At 40.5% G+C, this 18684-nt stretch overlaps 1 protein-coding gene across 1 annotated transcript in view; it reads right to left on the bottom strand.

Annotated features, from left to right (window-relative positions):
* Positions 1-1641: 1641 nt before the first annotated feature.
* ALPK1 (alpha kinase 1) overlaps positions 1642-18684 on the bottom strand; it is a gene marked incomplete at its 5' end in the record, with an annotated part of 56719 nt that continues 39676 nt past the window's right edge. Inside the window, 9 exons of the mRNA XM_082653255.1 lie at positions 1642-2331; positions 3493-3679; positions 4955-5117; positions 8320-8473; positions 11114-13247; positions 13937-14041; positions 16141-16236; positions 17111-17187; positions 17940-18026. Of these exons, the coding sequence (XP_082509381.1) occupies positions 2132-2331; positions 3493-3679; positions 4955-5117; positions 8320-8473; positions 11114-13247; positions 13937-14041; positions 16141-16236; positions 17111-17187; positions 17940-18026 (3203 nt within the window). The 3' untranslated portion in view covers positions 1642-2131. The remainder of the gene's footprint in view (positions 2332-3492; positions 3680-4954; positions 5118-8319; positions 8474-11113; positions 13248-13936; positions 14042-16140; positions 16237-17110; positions 17188-17939; positions 18027-18684) is intronic.

Here is an 18684-nt window from a genome sequence, read left to right as displayed (position 1 = left end):
AGAGCAAGCCCTCGCACAGAAACCAAGACCCAACACAGCCATAAATAAATTAATTAAAAAAAAATATATATATATATATACAAAAGGGGAAAGACTAGTGTAATGAATTCTTATGTACCCTTCTCCTTGCTTCAAGACTATCAAGAAAAAGCCAAGGATCTTTCACTTTTTTTTGGCTTTAGTATTTTTAAAAGACGTCACTTCATTAATTTTATCTAACACTCAATACACATTACAAATCCCTAATTGTCCCCAAAATGTTATTTTACTATTGATTTACTGTCCCACTTTAACTGATGATTGATTGAGGTGCAGAGTCACCTCATTATAACAAGAGACACTCCTATCACCAGGAAATTCCAAGGGATTTAGGAGCTCTGTGCCAGGAACCAGGGACAGAGACAATATATATATTTTCTGATTTTTCCAAATGGTGGATAGGGTTGGTATAGTGAGCTAATTTGCTTATCCCCTTTCTCAAATAGAAAACTTTAAGTGCTTCACTATTAATTATGATATTCCTTTAAAAAAAAAGTTAAAATACCCTTTATCTGATTCAGAACGTTTTCCTTTATGCCTAGTTTGCAAAGAGCTTTTTTTAACCATAAACTGATTTGTCTACATCTTCGAGATTATAATATGATTTTCCTCCTTTATTTTGTTAATAAGATAAATTAAAAATTCTTCTTTAATAAACTTTTGTTTGTTTGGGTTTTTCAAGAAGCCAATGCCAAGAAGGGATTAGACATATAAGGTATTGGTTGGGAGAAATGACTGTAAAGGATCAATGGGGGAGACCATGATGGAGGTCTGGCACTGTGAAAGGAGAGGGCAGACAGAGGAGGACTGGGCAGGAAGAGTCTCAACAGAGACCACAGCAGAGTGCTAAGAAGGTTCTGGTCAGGCTGATGGGAAGAGCTTGTGCATAGTCACCCGTTAGAAGTATTTTGCGCCTGGCATCCTTGCTTTACTTAGTCACTGGCTAAGAGCCACTGGGGGAGCATGACTTCAATTGTGAACACAGTGGTAGATCGAGAGGGGTGCAAGCCGGGGGTGTCAATCAACTATACTCCCCGTATCAGGAGATCTGAATGGTTCTCACCTGCTCCATCTGCAATTATGAAAAGACATGTGCAGTAAACTCAAACTGAGAAAGGAATAACTATTTAGAATTCAGAACCTGCACGTATGTAGGCCTGAGTCACATCACTAGGTAAGGCACTCAGATTTGCTGAGGTAATAGTTAAGGGAAATTTAGAATGAATAGTGGAGGAGGGAGAGAGTGTGTACCAGTTGCAGCCCCGAAGACTAACTGCAGTAAGGGAATAGCTCACCAATCTTTCTGTAAACTTCCAGTGAGCTCATGGAGGCGCTGATCCCCAAACCTGTGTGAAGCACCAGATCTGTGTGGTGCAAGGGCAGACTGTGGTGGCCATCAAAATGCACCATCTTCCCTCAGACCTCTCACAAGTGTAAATGCACTAGAAGAAAATGTGGGAGGATTAAAAATAACAAAACCCAGAGTAGGGAAGATCTACGGAAGACATATAACCTAGAAGCCATAAAATAAAAGACTGATGAATTCAAGTGTATAAAACAAATTCTGCATGGAAAAAAGGTTCATACAAAGTCAAAAGACAAACAAAAAAAAAAAGGAATGCATATCACAAAGGCCTGAATTCTTTAATATATATATATAAAGAACTCCTAAATCAATAAGAAAAACACCAATAGTATCAGTCTTGATGGACAGTGACAAAAGCTCCAAAATTTCTGGCTTAAGCCAGAAAAGTTTATTTCTCATGTGTGTTTTCTGTCCATCGTGGGTCAGTGGGGCTCTTTCCTGTGATTTCCTCATTGCAGGACTTATGCTGATGAGCAGCTATCTCCTGGTGTACTCTTGGTAATTGCGCAGAGGGAAAGAGACTCTGCCCTGGTGTTGCCCTGGCAATTTAATATGGGCCTGAAAGTGATACTTATCAATGCCTCTCACAAATCATTGGCTGGAACCAGTCCCATGTTCCCACCTAAACCCAAGGAACCAGGCTGTGCCATAACTGGTGTCCCTGGAAGGAGGGGAGAGCCCGGCACTGGTGAGCAGCACTAAGTGGTCATTATCACTCTAGATAGTCTATGAATTATTTGGTTTCTCAATTGAAGGTCTTGTCAAAGAAAGGCGATGGCATATTTCATTACATTCCACATGCTGGTTATTAAAGAAGTAAAAAATTCCTCTCTTTCCAAAATTGGTAGTGACATCTTTCTGATCAACAGAGTGAATCTGGGGATCTGTGAGGTAGATAAGCCCTTTTCCATTACCAGTCACCCAACCTAAAAGAGAAATACATATGTCTGAGAATTAAATCCTCTATAAATGTCAGTAAAGTGTTTCTGAAAAAAAAAAAGTATAATATATACAAGACACTTTAAAAACCTGGTCATCCTCTGGTTTATGACAAATAAATTTGTTAAGGGACTTGGCGTTGCATATTCCAATTATTGCTTTAAGAAGAATAATTAAATATTGGGTAATTAAATTTGTCAAATATGACATACCAGACCCAGGAATTAGAGAGCAATAATATGCACTTAGTATAATTATTAAATCACAATATTTTCATGATTCAGAAGTTTCTTTAATGCTTCACTCATTAGTTCATACATTCCTCTGTTCATTAACAAATACTTATTGAGTGTACACACTGTATAAAACACTGTTTTGGGTGCTGGAGATACAGCAGTGAACAAGTTAGTGAAAAATCTCTGTACTCATTTGTGTAACATTCTTGTGAAGGGGGACAGATTAATAAATAATATAAGTAAGTAAAATATGTAATATAACAGAGTGATGATAAATGCTATGGAAGGGGGATAGAAAAGATCTTGGAGGATGGTCATAGAATCTTTACTAGAAATAATTATAATAAAACTCATTTATCATTTAAATGAACATAGAATAATGGCCAATAATTCTGATAAATAAAATACCAAACTGAAACAAAATTTAAATGTTAATGCAGATTTTAAAGGAAGTTAGATTCAAGTACACACAGCTTTCTGTTCCATAATGATTCCAGTTATGAAACCCAGTATCACACCTGTAATAAAGGTAAAGAGCTAGAGGAAAGAAAGTGTGGAAAGACTGTGACACATTACAACATGCAGTCATAAGAAACCTACATCACTCAAATCCACTTGAGTGAAATTTTAAAAAAAGCTGTTACAGATTTGCTCTAGAATGAAGCCCAAGAGAATGTGAGCCAGATCTTCTCACTGATTATTTGACACCTCAGACACTTGTAGAAAGCTTTAAACATTTTTTCTAGGCATCATTTGCTACATACAGCAAAATTGATTAATTTAATTCCAAATAGTAGCCTATGCACTGAACAATCTATTTATTAAATAATGATTAGTAGAACTAGTTACAAAACCTCACATTTACATATAAATAATACTAAAAATAAAAAAATAATTCCCAGTTTCACATACCTTGTAAATCGACCACAACATCTCTATGATTGGAAAACTCATAAGAAAAGTGGCCGTAAGCCAAGCCATATTCTGTGGCTTTGTATTCTGTTTTCACCACTTTCGTGTTATTTGACAATTTTACAAATTCTCCCAGTATGTAAGGTTCCACACTGACACATCCTTTTATTGTCTTGCCCTCTAAAATCTGAAAAGTAGAAATGGGAGACAGTATAACAATGGTGAAGGCCGTGGTCTTTGAGGACAGAAGATCTCAATTTGAACCCAGGCTTTGCCACTCAGGAGCACTATTACTTCTCTAGATTTTGGTTTCCTTATTTGTAAAGTGGGTGTAATAATAGCTATAGGACCATTAAAAGGATTATATGAGACCATGCATGTAAAGTGCTTAACATGTATGTGGCATATAATAGAACCTAAAATTTTTATTATTCTTTTATTAAAAAGTACAAATAAAAATTAGTCCATGAAGTGACCTATGCTAGGGGGCTGGCTTGCCAGGGCATGTAGCTAGATCATGCACTGTGACTCTGGGTTGGAATATCAGCTCAAGCATTTTTGTCCAATGTGATCTATTTTGTAGACTGTAGAACTATTTTGTTTCAAAGGTTAGAGTTAATGTTTGTTTGTTAAATGCCCAGCATAGTGCTTCACATAAAGAAACTGTAAAATAGATAATAGCTATTATTAAATAAGTAATAAAATATGGGTCTAAAAATATCTCTGGCCAAAGTAAAAAAAAAAATTCTTTAGGGTGTAAATATGCTAAGACCCAGCACCTGTGGGGAAGCAGGGTATTCTTAATCCAAAGAAGAGAAATGTCAGTGGGGATGGGTGCCTTTGCATATTTAAACAGATATCATAGTGAAGAGGGATTGGTCTCAACGGTCCCAGAGGGAAGAGCTACAATCCAGGTAGAAATTAGAAGATGACCGATTTGGGCCAATTTCCTAACAACTGGAATTATTTAAAGTAAAAAAAAACGATAATTATTTTTTTCTTACTGAAGGTGTTTAAGCTATGGCTTAGTTATCACTTGATTGCAAGGGGTGGGGGTCAATGAGTATGAAACAGGATTTATGCATCATGTTGAGGGAATAATTTGTATTAGATATGATCTTTAGGGTCCCTTCTCTCTCTCTAAAAGTACAAAGACAACACAAAGGAAAAGTATACTAAAAATGCTAACTCGACCATGACGGACCAGGTACCAGGATCAACAGATCTTCAAATGTGACTTGAAGGATCCAAATGATGCATCAGGGTACAGAGGGTCATATTTCTTACATATCTTACAAGTAGTTGAAGCAGATGAAGTAGATGAAGGAAGCTGGTAACTGAGTTTATTGAATTTTACCAGAATGATGGTGGAGGTAGATGAATGGCAGGTTGGCAATAGAAATCTAACCTAATATATATTTACAGTCCTGCTTAATCAAACTCTTGATTTCTTTAATCTTACCAGTAATACTGAGGATGGTATGTAGAATATCTGTGTGTGAATATTTTGTTCATAAAGTCTCTTGTTAAATTCTGTCACATAGTGCTGTGCAGTCATCTGCCTCTCCACATCGATGAAGTGGTGCCAGAGCCCCTTCTGCTCCTTATATTCTTTCCCAACATATCTGTGAATGGAAAAAACCACACGAAGAAATGCAAAGTGATCCTACTATAGAGTAAGAAAGAAGAGGTCAAGAGAGACATGCAAAAAAGCTTGAAAGATGTTACTCTTTCTCCACCTTAGATTGTTAATGTTATCTTATCTCATGACTCAAATAATTTTGTAAGAGCCACCTGAACAGTGGAACATAATTCATACTAGCTGACTGATGGTTAAGTCTATGTGTCAACCTGATTTGTCCATAGGGTGCCCAAGTATTTGGTCAAACATTATTCTGGGTGTTTCTGTGAGGGTGTTTTTGGATGAGTTTAACATTTAAATCAATAGACTGAGTAAAGTAGGTTGCCCTCCCTAATGTGCGTGGGCCTCATCCAGTTGAAGGGACAAATGGAACAAAAGGCTGACCTTCTTTCAAGTAACAGAGAATTCTTGCCTGACTGCTTCTGAGCTGGGATACTGATCTTTTCCTGCTTTGGGACTTGAACTGAAACATCATCTCCTCTTGGGTCTCAAGCCTGCTGGCCTTTGGACTGGAACTACATATCATCAGCTCTCCTGGATCTCCAGCTTGCCAATTACAGATGCTGAGACTTGCTAGCCTCCATAATTATGGGAGTCAATTCCTAAAAATAAATCTTTATGTATATATATATACATATATATATATGTATATATACACACAGACACACACACACATATATACATTACTGGTTTTGTGTTTCTGGAGAATCCTAATACAATGACCCCAGATGATACTGATTTTAAAGAGAAAGTGTCCACTTAGTGTAGCAGTTCACCAGACTTCTTTGGTAAGTCAAGGGAGCCAGCATGGGTACTGGAAAGTGCATGGACTCTGGAAGCAGATCTTTCACTCCCTGCAGCATGACCTTATATTAGGTCAACTAATCAATCTGAAGGTTTCCTCTACCCTTTCCTTTTATAATTACTTCATCTGTACAAATACTTGTTTTCCATCATCACCTATTATGTGCACAACACTTTTTATCCTACTTGGGATTCATTGTGATTCCTGTATTTGAAGATTAGTATATTTTGGCAGTTCTGGAAAATTGTCAGAAATCATCTATTAAAGTAGTAATTCTTTTCTATTTGCTCTGTTATCTTTTTCTGGTCAGATGTATGTTAGACCCTTTCACTCCATCTTCCCTGTCTCTTCTTCTCTCTTTTATTTCCCATCTCAGATCCTCCTATCATGTATCCTGGTATATTAGTTGCTTAGGACTGCTGTAACAAAGTGCCACAACGTGGGTGGCTTAAACAACAGAAACTGATTTTTCTCACAGTTCTAGGGTCTGTAAGTCTAAGATCAAGGTGTCAACAGAGCCATGCTCCCTCTGAAGGCATTAGGGAAGGATCTTTTCCAGGCCTCTCTCCTGGCTTCTGATAGTTCCTGCTTGGTGGCAGTGTAACTACAATTTTCACATCATTCTCCCTGTGTGTGTCTGTCTCCAAATTTCCTCTTTTTATAAGGATACCAGTCATAGTGGATGATGGGCCTATCCTACTCCAGTATGAACTCATCTTAACTAATTACATCTGCAATGACTCCATTTCCAAATAAGATCACAGTCTGAGGTACTTGGCGTTATAAAGTCAACTTGAATCTGGGGTTGGAGGGACACAATTATACCCGTTACACCTGGCTTCACCACTTTGACGTGTGAATTGGTGCAGGTTTCTTAACATCTCTGTGTCTCAGTTCCCTCATCTGTAAGATGGGGATACTAATACAGTAGTAACTACCTCATAGGGTTTTTTGAAGATTAATTAAATTAGTATATCAATGACTTAAAACAGGGCTTGGGAAGTAGTAAGAAATGTACATGTTTACTATTATTAGTATTATCATCAACAACCTTTTCAAGAAATGTATTTCTACTATTTAAGAGTCACCCAATTTCTCTCTTTTTTTCTCTTCCTATTTATTTCTTACATTTTTTGGATTTGGCTAAAGATCAAGGTCTACATTAAAAGTCTTGCCTATAGGTCCTTTAAAATACACACATGGTATAAAATTAGGCCTTAAACCCAATGAGTACCACCTGTGATCACTAATTTTCAGGTGAGATTTTGCTTAAAGTTGTCGTCAAGAACTAAGGCCAAACAAAAAACTTTCCAGGTTATTTGCCTCAGTGGGAGTGGCATTTCTTTAAAAAACCTATTTTTGAGCATGTAGCCATTCCTGTGTCCCTGCTTTATATCGGTGGTCTCTATGGATGGACCTAGAGACTGTCATATGGAATAAAGGAAGTCAGAAAGAGAAAAACAAATATCGTATATTAATGCATATATGTGGAATCTGAAAATATTGGTATAGACGTTCTTATTTACAAAGCAGAAATAGAGACACAGATGCAGAGAACAAACAAATGGATAGCAAGGGGGGGCGGTGGGATGAATTGGGAGATTGGGATTGACATATATACACTATTGATACTATGTATAAAATAGACAACTAATAAGAACCTACTGTACAGCACAGAGAACTCTACTCAGTGCCCCGTAGTGACCTAAATGAGAAGGAAATCCAAAAAAGAGGGGATATATGTATACGTATAGTTGATTCACTTTGCTGTACAGTAGAAACTAACACAATATTGTAAAGGAACTATACTCCAACTGGGGGGAAAAATATATATATATATATCCGTGGTCTCTAAACTCATCCCCTTCCATGTGTAACTTCTGTCACTAGCTGCTCTCTCATCCCTCCCCTGCCCAAAACTTCTATGGAGGGTGTCTTAAGGATTCAGTATTCACTTATATCCCTGGATATGCTTCAACCCTGGCCTTAGAGGATTTTTCTGCCTTTTTTTGCAGACTCGTCCATTTACTTAGAAATATGGCTTGCATAGTTTAGCCTTTCTTGCCACCATTTTTAGTGACAGTGTTTAAGACTCTGTGGCCTGTCATATAGCCAGGAACACTATTTTTCTTACCTGCACAATGGGGTTTAATGTTCCCTAATGGGTTTGAAATCATGTATATAAAACATCCAGCCCAATGGCTGACATAATGTGGGTCCTCCATATATGATAATGAGGAGGAGGAAAAAGGAGCTGAATTCTGAAAACATACATTTTAGCCATTTTTTCAGCCCTTTCAAAGTCTTATAAACAATTACTTAACAGAAGGGAAAAATTGGCCCTTTTTACATTAGTGATATAGGTGCTTTTAAGCAATACCTCCCCAGAGTTTCTTCTTGATGAAGATGATGTACCCAAAATGCATTCCTTTGTCTGCCTTTCTTCTTCACATTCAGGTAGTCCCCCAAATACACAACAGTTTCCTGGGCTGTCCACAGTTCAGATTTCTTGGAATATTTTAACAAAAGAGCATCTTGAAAAAAAGATAAGATGAATATTGATCTTATTTTTCAAAAAGATCTTACAATTCATGGATAAAATTGAAGTAACACAGGTCCCAGTCCAGCTCATTTGAAATATTCAACTTTTTAATATATTTTCTCAAACTTTATCCTCTTCTATGACTATTACTAAAAAGTTAGTGAAGTACGATAAAAAGGTAAAGCTTGAGAAATTACAGTGAAGAATATCCTTTGGTTCACAAAATCTCTTGTTTGTGATGGAAACATATTAAGGTCAGAGCTTCTGTATGAAAGTAATGGAAAATAAAAGGGCTTTTTTTTTTTTTTTTTGCGGTACGCAGGCCTCTCACTGTTGTGGCCTCTTCCGTTGCGGAGCACAGGCTCCGGATGCGCAGGCCCAGCGGCCATGGCTCACGGGCCCAGCTGCTCCGTGGCATGTGGGATCCTCCCGGACCAGGGCACGAACCCGTGTCCCCTGCATTGGCAGGTGGACCCTCAACCACTGCGCCACCAGGGAAGCCCAAAAGGGCTTTTTAAACAGCAAAACCCCAGAGACCATCTTGGAACAAGTGATATGTGTGTGCATCTTCTTCTAATTATCTGGGGACCTCAAATAATAGAGGCTGCTACCTATGCCAGATCACGCAGATAGAAATAAATTGAATAATTCTACCCCAAAGGTTCCTGGCAACACCAGGAATCCTAGATTGCATATGAAAGTGCACCCTAGCTTTCTCTTACATATTTTGTTTACGTTGGGAAAGTCCAGGAACTACTGAGAAAATATAGCTATTGTACAAAGACGCAAACTCAACTGAAAAAGGAAAAGATAAGAGGAAAAAGTAAGGGTTGTTTCCACCTTAAAGAAAGGAAGACCAATGCTAGCAAGAAAACATCTCTTTAAGGGGGAAGACCAACATGAACCCTAATGAAGAAATGCAACATTTTGGATCCAAGTTAAAGTGAAGTGAACAAAGACTTCCAGTGTCTAGGTTGTGATAAAGGGTAAATGAACAGGAGACTCGGGAGAGAAAATACTTAAAGTGAGATAAACCCACAGGTCTGGGATCGGTAAGGGAGATGATGGGGTTGGGGGAGATGGTGATCGCGGTTGGGTGACTCAATCAGAGAAGCTGGGGAAGGAAATGGAAGGCGAGCTGCTTGCACACACACATAGAAAGGGCAGTGAACTGAGGGAAGAAGCAAGGGGAGAATGCATAACTTGTTCAGTTTTTTCAACTTTGGGCCTTGCTTCCTCCAATGTGTTTTTTCACCTATAAATTGGCACACAGACAAAACAATAAGGCAGCTACCTAACTCTCAGAAATGTGATTTTGAAACTGCAGAATCTCACAGTAAGCAGGGAAACCCTATTATTAGAAAATTTTGCTTCTTTTGGCAACAACCTGATCTGTCTTTTAGTCTGACTTCAAGGTGGCAGGCAAAACACTGAAATATTTTGAAACAGAAGTTCTTTACATTGGCTTTACACAAAGTCACTGGGGAGCTCTTAAAAAATAAGGATGCCTGGATCACATCACAGACCCATTAGACTGGAATCTCTGGGGTGAGGCACTGGAAGTTTAAAAAAGCTAAAAAGCCTCTTGGGAGATTCTCAGGACTTCCCTGGTGGCGCAGTGGTTAAGAATCCGGCTGCCAGTGCAGGGGACACGGGTTCGAGCCATGGTCTGGGAAGATCCCACATGCTGCAGAGCAATTAAGCCCGCGACAACTACTGAAGTCCGCACCTCTACAGCCCATGCTCCACAACAAGAGAAGCCACCACAATGAGAAGCCTGTGCACCGCAACGAAGAGTAGCCCTCGCTCGCCGCAACTAGAGAAAGCCCGCACGCAGCAATGAAGACCCAAAGCAGCCTTAAAAAAAAAAAAAAAAAAAAAAGCCTTTTGGGAGGAGATTCTCATGCGATACCAGTGTTGAGAACTACTACTTTAATATCCAGTGCTCAGCAATCTACGTAGTTTGTTTCCTCTGAAATTCATTTTACAATATATATTTTTTTCTCATTCAAATAATTCTTCAGTACCTTGGAGGGCATTACAATGTGATCCTCTGGGCTAAGAGAAGAACCTTCTTTTGTCTTTGTCCCAGCTTCTCCACCACTTCTAAGCTGTTGTGGACATGCTGATGGCTGGGTGGCCCCAGCTGAGGCTTCCTGCTAGGGGAAGAGACCTTGCGCTGTTCCTTAAGCAGGAAGCAGTTGCTAATTGTACCTGATCAATCCATTGACTGGCAAGAAACCACTTAGGACAGATGTGAAAATCTCTGCCCACTAGAAGGATGATGTGTAACTAGGTCAAACCCCATCTCCCTAGGATTTGAATGGGAAAAATCGGGAAAAATCAGCTGGTTGGTAATGAGAATCAGTGGAGGAGACAAATGCTGAGTGTATATGGCATCCAGAGCTGTTTAAGCCCTGACTGATGACTGCTCCTGAGTCCTGTAAGATTCTCCCTTACTGCCTTGTGTGTCCTTATAGCACGGAAGAAGGTCCCTGAACTACACATTTCTCTATATATTCACAAAGCATAACTGGGGTCGATATCTTTCATGAGCTTTAAGTGATCTACATAACAAGAGCTTCAGAGGGCCCCGAACATGCAGAGATGCTTCCTGAAAGGCTGTACTTACTATGTGCTCCATGGAGTTGCCTGGACTTAAAAACTCCTGTATTCTCCAGTCTCTGGAACAGCCAATCATGCCTCACCCCTGCCAAGAGTTTTTCGAAGTCATCAGGCTGCAGGGTGCGAGCCTTAAGGATCTTTTGTGTTGTCATTCCTGGCAATGAAACAAAAGAACTTCCACTGGAATTCAGAAAGGACCACGGGTTTTCTCCCTCAGAAGAACCACTGGAAATTGCAGGTGATTCCAACCACCAGGCCAAGGACGAGCTGGAGCTCTGGCTGCAGTTTAGCACGTTTCCAGGTTCATTTGCTTCCTCTGTGGTAGTGCAGTCCTCGCTGAGGACAGGGATGGAAGTGTTACCACTTACAGAGGAATTGGAGATCTGGGCTCCCTGACCACGCAGCTGCCTCAGAGCACATGGTCTGTGAGAGCCATGTGTGCTTGTGGTGTGAACATCTGTGCTGCCCAGCAGTTGGCTCTCCTCATCCACCGTGGAGGCATCAGGGTCAATGTCCTGCTCTTTGACTGAGCCACCACTTTTCCCTGAGTCAGGATTTTGAACAAGCCAATGAGGAGTGAAAGTGCTACATGCTATCATGGAACTTTTGCCCAGAGGCTCGTCCACAACTATGTGGAAGTCTACGGGCCTATCTTCTGCTCTCTCTGCTGTTTCTTCTTCTGCGTCAACCCAGCAGGGGCTATCTTTAAATGTGGGACCTGTGTCTCCTTTGATTTCTTCTCTCTTCTCTTCTTCATGACTGTCTTTGGCATCACAGTTGATTTCTGGAAACTTATCAATTATTTCAAAGGTTTCTTCTTCTTGGATCGAAGGATATGTGGCCATGTTCTTGGGCCAACCAGAATCAGAAGACCAAGAAGCAGAACCAAATGAGGGTCTGGAATGAGCAGAAGTATCTCTGGACCCCACATTTCCGGCTTCCCACATACCTTCTGGAGCTCCTTTTAACAGCCCTGCACCTGAGGCCAACAAAGTGCCTGTTGTGTTATGAGGAGGAAAAGTTGTCAAGGGCATGGGCTTGGGTAGTTGACTTTGAGAAGACTCTAAACTGTCATCCCTGGACACCTGGAGAGAGAGACCATGAAGCTCTGAAGACAGTGGATGTACAGCTCTGCTCCCCCCATCGATCTCCAGTTCTTCTGCCAGGGCAGTGGAACACTGAGTGTCCACATGATGCTCTTCCTTGCTAGGCTCTCTTCTGGCTGACATATCACCAACATGGTAATCCACTTCCTCCCAGCTTGTAGAAGAACTACACCCTGATAACTTGCTCCAAGAACTGGAGCTCTGGCTGTCGCTCAGAGACTTGTTCAAAACAGCTCCCCCACCACTGCTATGGTCTGTTGACTCAGCCTCAGTCTCCACATCTTCATCCACGGAGACTCGAAATGCATCAGAACTGGCCAAGTTTCTCCTTCCTACCCTCCTGAGTTTCTCCCAACCATTCCTAGCCATTTGGGAGGCAGATATTACCATGCCTTTTTCAAAACGTGGTTTGTCCTCAGTAGTACTCACAGTATCTATGTTTTTTGTTTCTGTTTTTAGATCAGTGATACAGACTCCTGTTTTTGTACCTTCCTGTTTATTTTTGTTGTTTCCACAAGTGCTTTCAAATATTTCGCACACTGAAGTGTGGTGCTGTGAATAGGTTTCAATAATTTTTTGGAAATCCACTTGCCCATGCAAGATGGGTTTCTCCAACCCACACTTGAAACCCTCTGGAACATAAGACTTATCATCTAAATTTGAGAAGCTTTGAACTTGTAACTGTCCCTTCACCCTGGTGATAAGAGACATGACTTCCTGAGAGACAGCTTCTCTCTCCTGACTTCTGGAGGAAGTACTGAAAGTATACAGCTTTCCCATAGCTTCACTACAGAGCTGACTTGCTGTGTGGACCGTCTCCATCTCCCCATAGAGCCTCTGGTGCACCGTGGTGAGACCGAAAGCAGCTTTGAGAAAACTATGGAGCTCCTGTTTTCCAGTAACTGGTTCATCACATTTCTTGGTAAGGAGGCCAATTTCAAACGCCTCTTTGGCTTCACACAGATATGAATTTTTCATTCCTGGAGGACAGTCATTAGAACTACTATATGACAACAGGCATGTGCCACGTATATTCTGAGGAAAATACCAAATACAAAATCAGACACTGAATTGGAAACTGGAGGTGAATCAGGGAAAACTTTTCATCCCTGGAAGACAGTCATTAGAAATATTATAAAAAAATAAACATGTGTCATGGAAAAATACAGAAACTACCAGCTACCATCCTACCGTAGCCCTGATACTTTTTGATCAAAGACAATAAATTTGTTACTGTTGCTATTGTTAGTTTTAGCAAACAGAGTCTATATGTGGAAGGTGGACATAATAATTTTGCTATATACAAACACATCATTTGTTTAATAATAGTCAAAACAATAGATTAGTGGTTTCCAAACCCCTCTGTGCATTTGAATCACCTGGGCAGTATTTCATAATGAAAGGTTTCTGGGTACAAACCCCAGGGATTTACATTTAGTGGATTTAGGGTAGAGCCCAAGAATATGTATTTGGAAAGGGCTTTTAGGTGATTCTGACATGCTTGGGAACCATTGTTCTAGAGCAGATAACATCAAATCCTCCAGCTGTATTAACTTAGCTCCCACCAGGATGTCACTACTCTGACTGATAAAACCTTTACATATGTGAGGTCTGATCACAATTATCTAATGATATACACAAAGCCTATTTTAAGGTTAGACCCTTCCCTCCCAGCAGTTACATCTGTCACTGGAGTGAGGAGCAGTGAGGGCTGCACTGTTTACCATAGCCGTGAGCACGAAGAGAGGCGTGTAGGGACTGAAGGCGGCTGCCAGCTTGCAGGCTTCAGCGGCTGACAGCAAATGGTGGTCAAACTCCTTCAGCAAGCCCTGTGAGAAAACAGGAGGCCGAGTGTACTGTTGACAGTTATTGATCCATTAGCAAAAGACAGGCTATAAAATTCCTTTGCTTTTCTTTCAAGATTCTGAGGCATGCCCTGCGCCTAATCACAAGCATTTCAGAACAGGGCCAAGAAAGAGTAAGTGGGTCAAAAGACCCCAGGACAGTGACTGTCCTTTCCCCCACACCCATACATCATCCATCCCCAACTCACAGCGCAGAGAAGGCCTCACGTGTGCAAACATTCACACTGCCTGCCTGTGCAAAGTAATTCAGACAAGTTTCTTTGGAGGATCATGCAGCTCTTTGTTCACAGAACTCTGCACATTTTGCAGTCAGATTCACTGATGATTTCTGCATTGTTCTTGTCAAAGAGCCCTTTAATGTACGATTTCACAGCAATTAAGATTGAATCATTTATTCCAGAAATATGTATTGAGTACCTCCATGTGCCAGGCACTGTTCTAGCCATGAAGGAGAGAGCAGACAGTGAGCCTGCAATAAGCTTATTTCCTGTTAAGGGGAGGAGATCAGTCAATACACAAAACAAGTAAAATGCATAGTATTTGAGATGGCAGCAAGTGTTCCAAAGGAAAATAAAGTGAGAAGAGGCTGAGGAGGTCCAAGGCGGAAGGGCAGTTTGCAATGTTAAACAGTCCTCAGAGACAACTTCACTGAACAAGGGGCATAACCCTTTTCCTGTGTTTTGTTCTGACAGCAAAAGCAACATTTTGCTAAGATTCAGATTGCTAGCAGCAAGCTGTATGTGTTCTTATGCTACACTAATTAGTACTGAGTACAGTTACTGTTGCTGCCTTGGTATTTTTTTTTATAAACGTATTTATTTTATTTATTTATTTATGGCTGCATTGGGTCTTCGTTGCTGCGCACAGGCTTTCTCTAGCTGCGGTGAGCGGGGGCTACTCTTCGTTGTGGTGCGCAGGCTTCTCACTGCAGTGGCTTCTCTCGTTGCGGAGCTCGGGCTCTAGGCACATGGGCTTCAGTAGTTGTGGCTCATGGGGTCTAGAGTGCAGCCTCAGTAGTTGTGGCGCACGGGCTTAGTTGCTCCACGGCATGTGGGATCTTCCCAGACCAGGGCTCGAACCCATGTCCCCTGCACTGGCAGGTGGATTCTTTTTTTTTTTTTTTTTTTTTTTTGCCGTACGCGGGCCTCTCACTGTTGTAGCCTCTCCTGTTGCGGAGCACAGGCTCGAGACGCACAGGCTCAGCGGCCATGGCTCACAGGCCCAGCCGCTCTGCAGCATGTGGGATCTTCCCGGACTGGGGCACAAACCCGTGTCCCCTGCATCGGCAGGCGGACTCTCAACCACTGCGCCACCAGGGAAGCCCCCTGGTATTTTTTAAAAAGGCAATAATTGACGATACCGTTAAAAATCTCAATTTCAGTGCAGTGCAGGAGAGAAGTCAATGTCTGTGCGATGCTGCAAACTGCTTAGAGACCTGGCTTCTGCTCCCAGTTCTCTTATTACTGATTGTACAAGTTGCAGAGGTCACTTAGTTTCTCTGGACCTTAGTTTATTTTTCTCAAAAATGGGACTGACACATTTTGCTCTACCTGCCTCATAGGCAGATGTGGTGTATGTGGATCATATACATATATACACACTTTCTGAATTATAAAGCAATATACATATATTTGTAATCATTACTATCACAGATAAGAGCATAAGCAAGTGACTGATGCTCTGATTTGAACAGATGGTAATTAAAGTCTTAAAGTTATTACCCCTTTACTTTGTCATTGAGATAGCCCAAGTGTAGAAACTGAATTTTGTGATAATTTGAAAGGAAATCATGGGGTTCAAAGCATTTATCACTTTGATTTCATTCATTCATTCATCCATCTTTTTTTCCCCAGCACCCTCTGTAGGTACTTGCTAGGTGCTGGGATAATAAAGCCAAACAGGACACCATAGGAACCGTCTCCAGGACTGCTCACATTACTTGAAGAGGAGGGACACCGTGCCGCCTGACTCCTGGAGAGAGAACTAACCAAGCGCCAAAAATAATGTTGACCGTTTTGCAGGTGATGCCACTCTGCACCGTGGTTTTGACAAGTGATAGTTACCAAGTTAATTTCAGGATTGCTTTTAAACTTTTCATAATCTTTCCTGCTCATGGAAACAAAGATATCTGCCAGTATACCTAGTGATGTGGAAATGCCCTGTAAGGAAACACAAACAAAACACAGATTAGGAATTCACAGTCAATTGTTGCTCTCATCTCAAGGCCTAAAGTCAATGATTAGTCTTCTAAATAAACCATTGCTTATTATTGCTATTGTTATTATGACACTGCGGATACTTCTCAACTGGATGTCACTGGGCTTGAGAGATCATCACATCCTGAGGACATGGGAGTAATGCACACTCAGCTATTTCTTAGTTGGGCTTCACTGGATTGTCAACACTAACTTGTCCATACTGCTAGGCATAATGAATTGGCCCAATCAAGAGTCCCCACACCCCATTCCACTTGTCCTGTTAAAAGGACTGTAGGCGGCAGTGCTGCTGACACAGCTTGGGAAGATGTATAACCCAAAGCTTCAATTAACAAGGAGAATATTCTCACAGAGTCACAGAGAATGAAAACATCAAGTAGGAAAGCAAATGTTGCTTCTCAATTTCTTGAATAAAGATGTTGCGTAAACAGTTAATTGAAGTCTTTCCCATTCAACTCAAGAAAAATGATTTTACATATAAGCAACTTGACCACCTCAACTTTGCTATGGAATTAGGTAAAGGCTAAATATATAATAAAATAGCTATCAATAAAAATAAATGGATTGGTAGAAATAAATGCATAAATAGTTACAAATATATATAGAAATACTACATATATACCAGGCGTCTAGCTGTGAATGAGGACGAGCAAGACACTAGAAGGAAGTTACCAAATGTTCCTGGTCCGACGCCTGTGTAGAATCAATAAAAATAGGACCAATAAAATTGATAAATGATAAACTGAATTGTGCCATAAGGAGATAATCTTTCAAAGACAAGTACAGGAAATGAGAAAATAAGCACTAGACAAACAACCTTTTTATCTGGCTGAGGAAGTGTCAGATATCCTATGATTGAGGCCCATATTAACTCTGCTGCTTCGTACCACATCCCTGCAAAAAAGGAGATGGGACAAACTGCTAGTATCTGCGAGTATCTGTGCTCTTGTGTCAGAAAATACCTTTAAAAACTAATACAGAAAGAAGATTCATTGGATTTTGTTAAGAAAATATACGACTAGATTAGACTGACAGCAATCAGCAGATAGCAATCTGCTGGAAAAACAGCAATCTGTTTTTCCGGTTGGTTTAATACAGATAATTTTTCCCTTCACAGGGAAACAGTAAGAAATATTATATATTACATGTGTACATATAAGATATATTAATATAGAAATAATTTTCTCCATTATTTACAAGATAACAATTACCATCCTCTGTTAAATTTCAAATACATTAGTTTGCATTTTAAAGTATAATTAGGGTCCTATAAACTTTGCTTGTAAAATTCAGGAATACCTTCCCAGGAACGAATGGGTAAGCTGTCAGGGTGGGTTTAGAATAAGGTGTCACTATATCAAACGGAGTCCTAATGAGCTGAGAGCCAGATGCCAGAAATAATACCGAGAATCCTGTGGTTAACAGTCATAATATACAACTGTAAATGTCTTTAACAAAACTCAACAGAAAAATATTTTGTTTTGTTAATGTTCATAATATTCCTGGCATCTTAAGTGTCATTCTCTTTTCCATAAGGAAACTAAGGGAAGTGGGGATGAACTGTATCAACCAGATACAATGAGAAAAGTCCATAGTAAAATCTTGTAGCCAGACTTGGTAAATGAGCCTTGAGAGGATGACTGTACCTAACTTTTGCAGAATTTGCCCTCTGATCTGTATGCAGACCGACTGCACCAGGACCTTGTCGCTTTCATTTCTGTACAGCCAGGTACCTACAATAAAGAGGAAAAAAAGAAAAGCATTTTTGGCCTTGAATTATTTTTTAAAATTAAAAAAAATTAATGTTTATTTATTTATTTATTTTGGCTGCACCGCTAAGCATGTGGGATCTTAGTTCCCTGACCAGGGATCGAAACTGTGCCCCCTGCAGTGGGAGCACGGAGTCTTAAACACTGGACCTCCAGGGAAGTCCCTGGCCTTGAATTATTAAAGAAATAGCCTGGTGAGATAAAACGATTTTCATAGAAGCCTTAACGAACACATGTGATATAAATTCGGGAGACAATCTCTTCTTTGTATTTAGAATAAGGTCCATACTTCTTGCTGCAACCTACGAGGCTTCACAGGAACTGAATCCTGCCTGGTCTCCACCTCTCCCCGTTACCAACTGGGCTCTGCCATGCAGCTTCATTGTGTTCCTTATAATAGCAGCCATCTCCTGCTTCATGGTATCTGCACTTGCCATTCCCTCTACCTAGAGGGAGGGATTCCGCCCCCTCTAGCTCCTAATTCAGGGCTTATCCTCAATGCTATTGCCTCCGAGGCTTCCCCAGGTTAATTAACTACAGTGTCAACCCCACTGTCTTGTGGTTGCCTCATGGAGGGCGGGATCCATCCCATCCACCCAAAATTGGTTTGAATGTTGAAACT

The sequence above is a fragment of the Grampus griseus genome (assembly GCF_964374135.1).
Source record: "Grampus griseus genome assembly, chromosome: 4".
In the NCBI taxonomy this organism is placed as follows: Eukaryota; Metazoa; Chordata; class Mammalia; order Artiodactyla; family Delphinidae; genus Grampus; species Grampus griseus.
The sequence above is the reverse complement of the archived record's forward strand: the minus strand, read 5'-3'. Positions and strand labels throughout refer to the sequence as shown.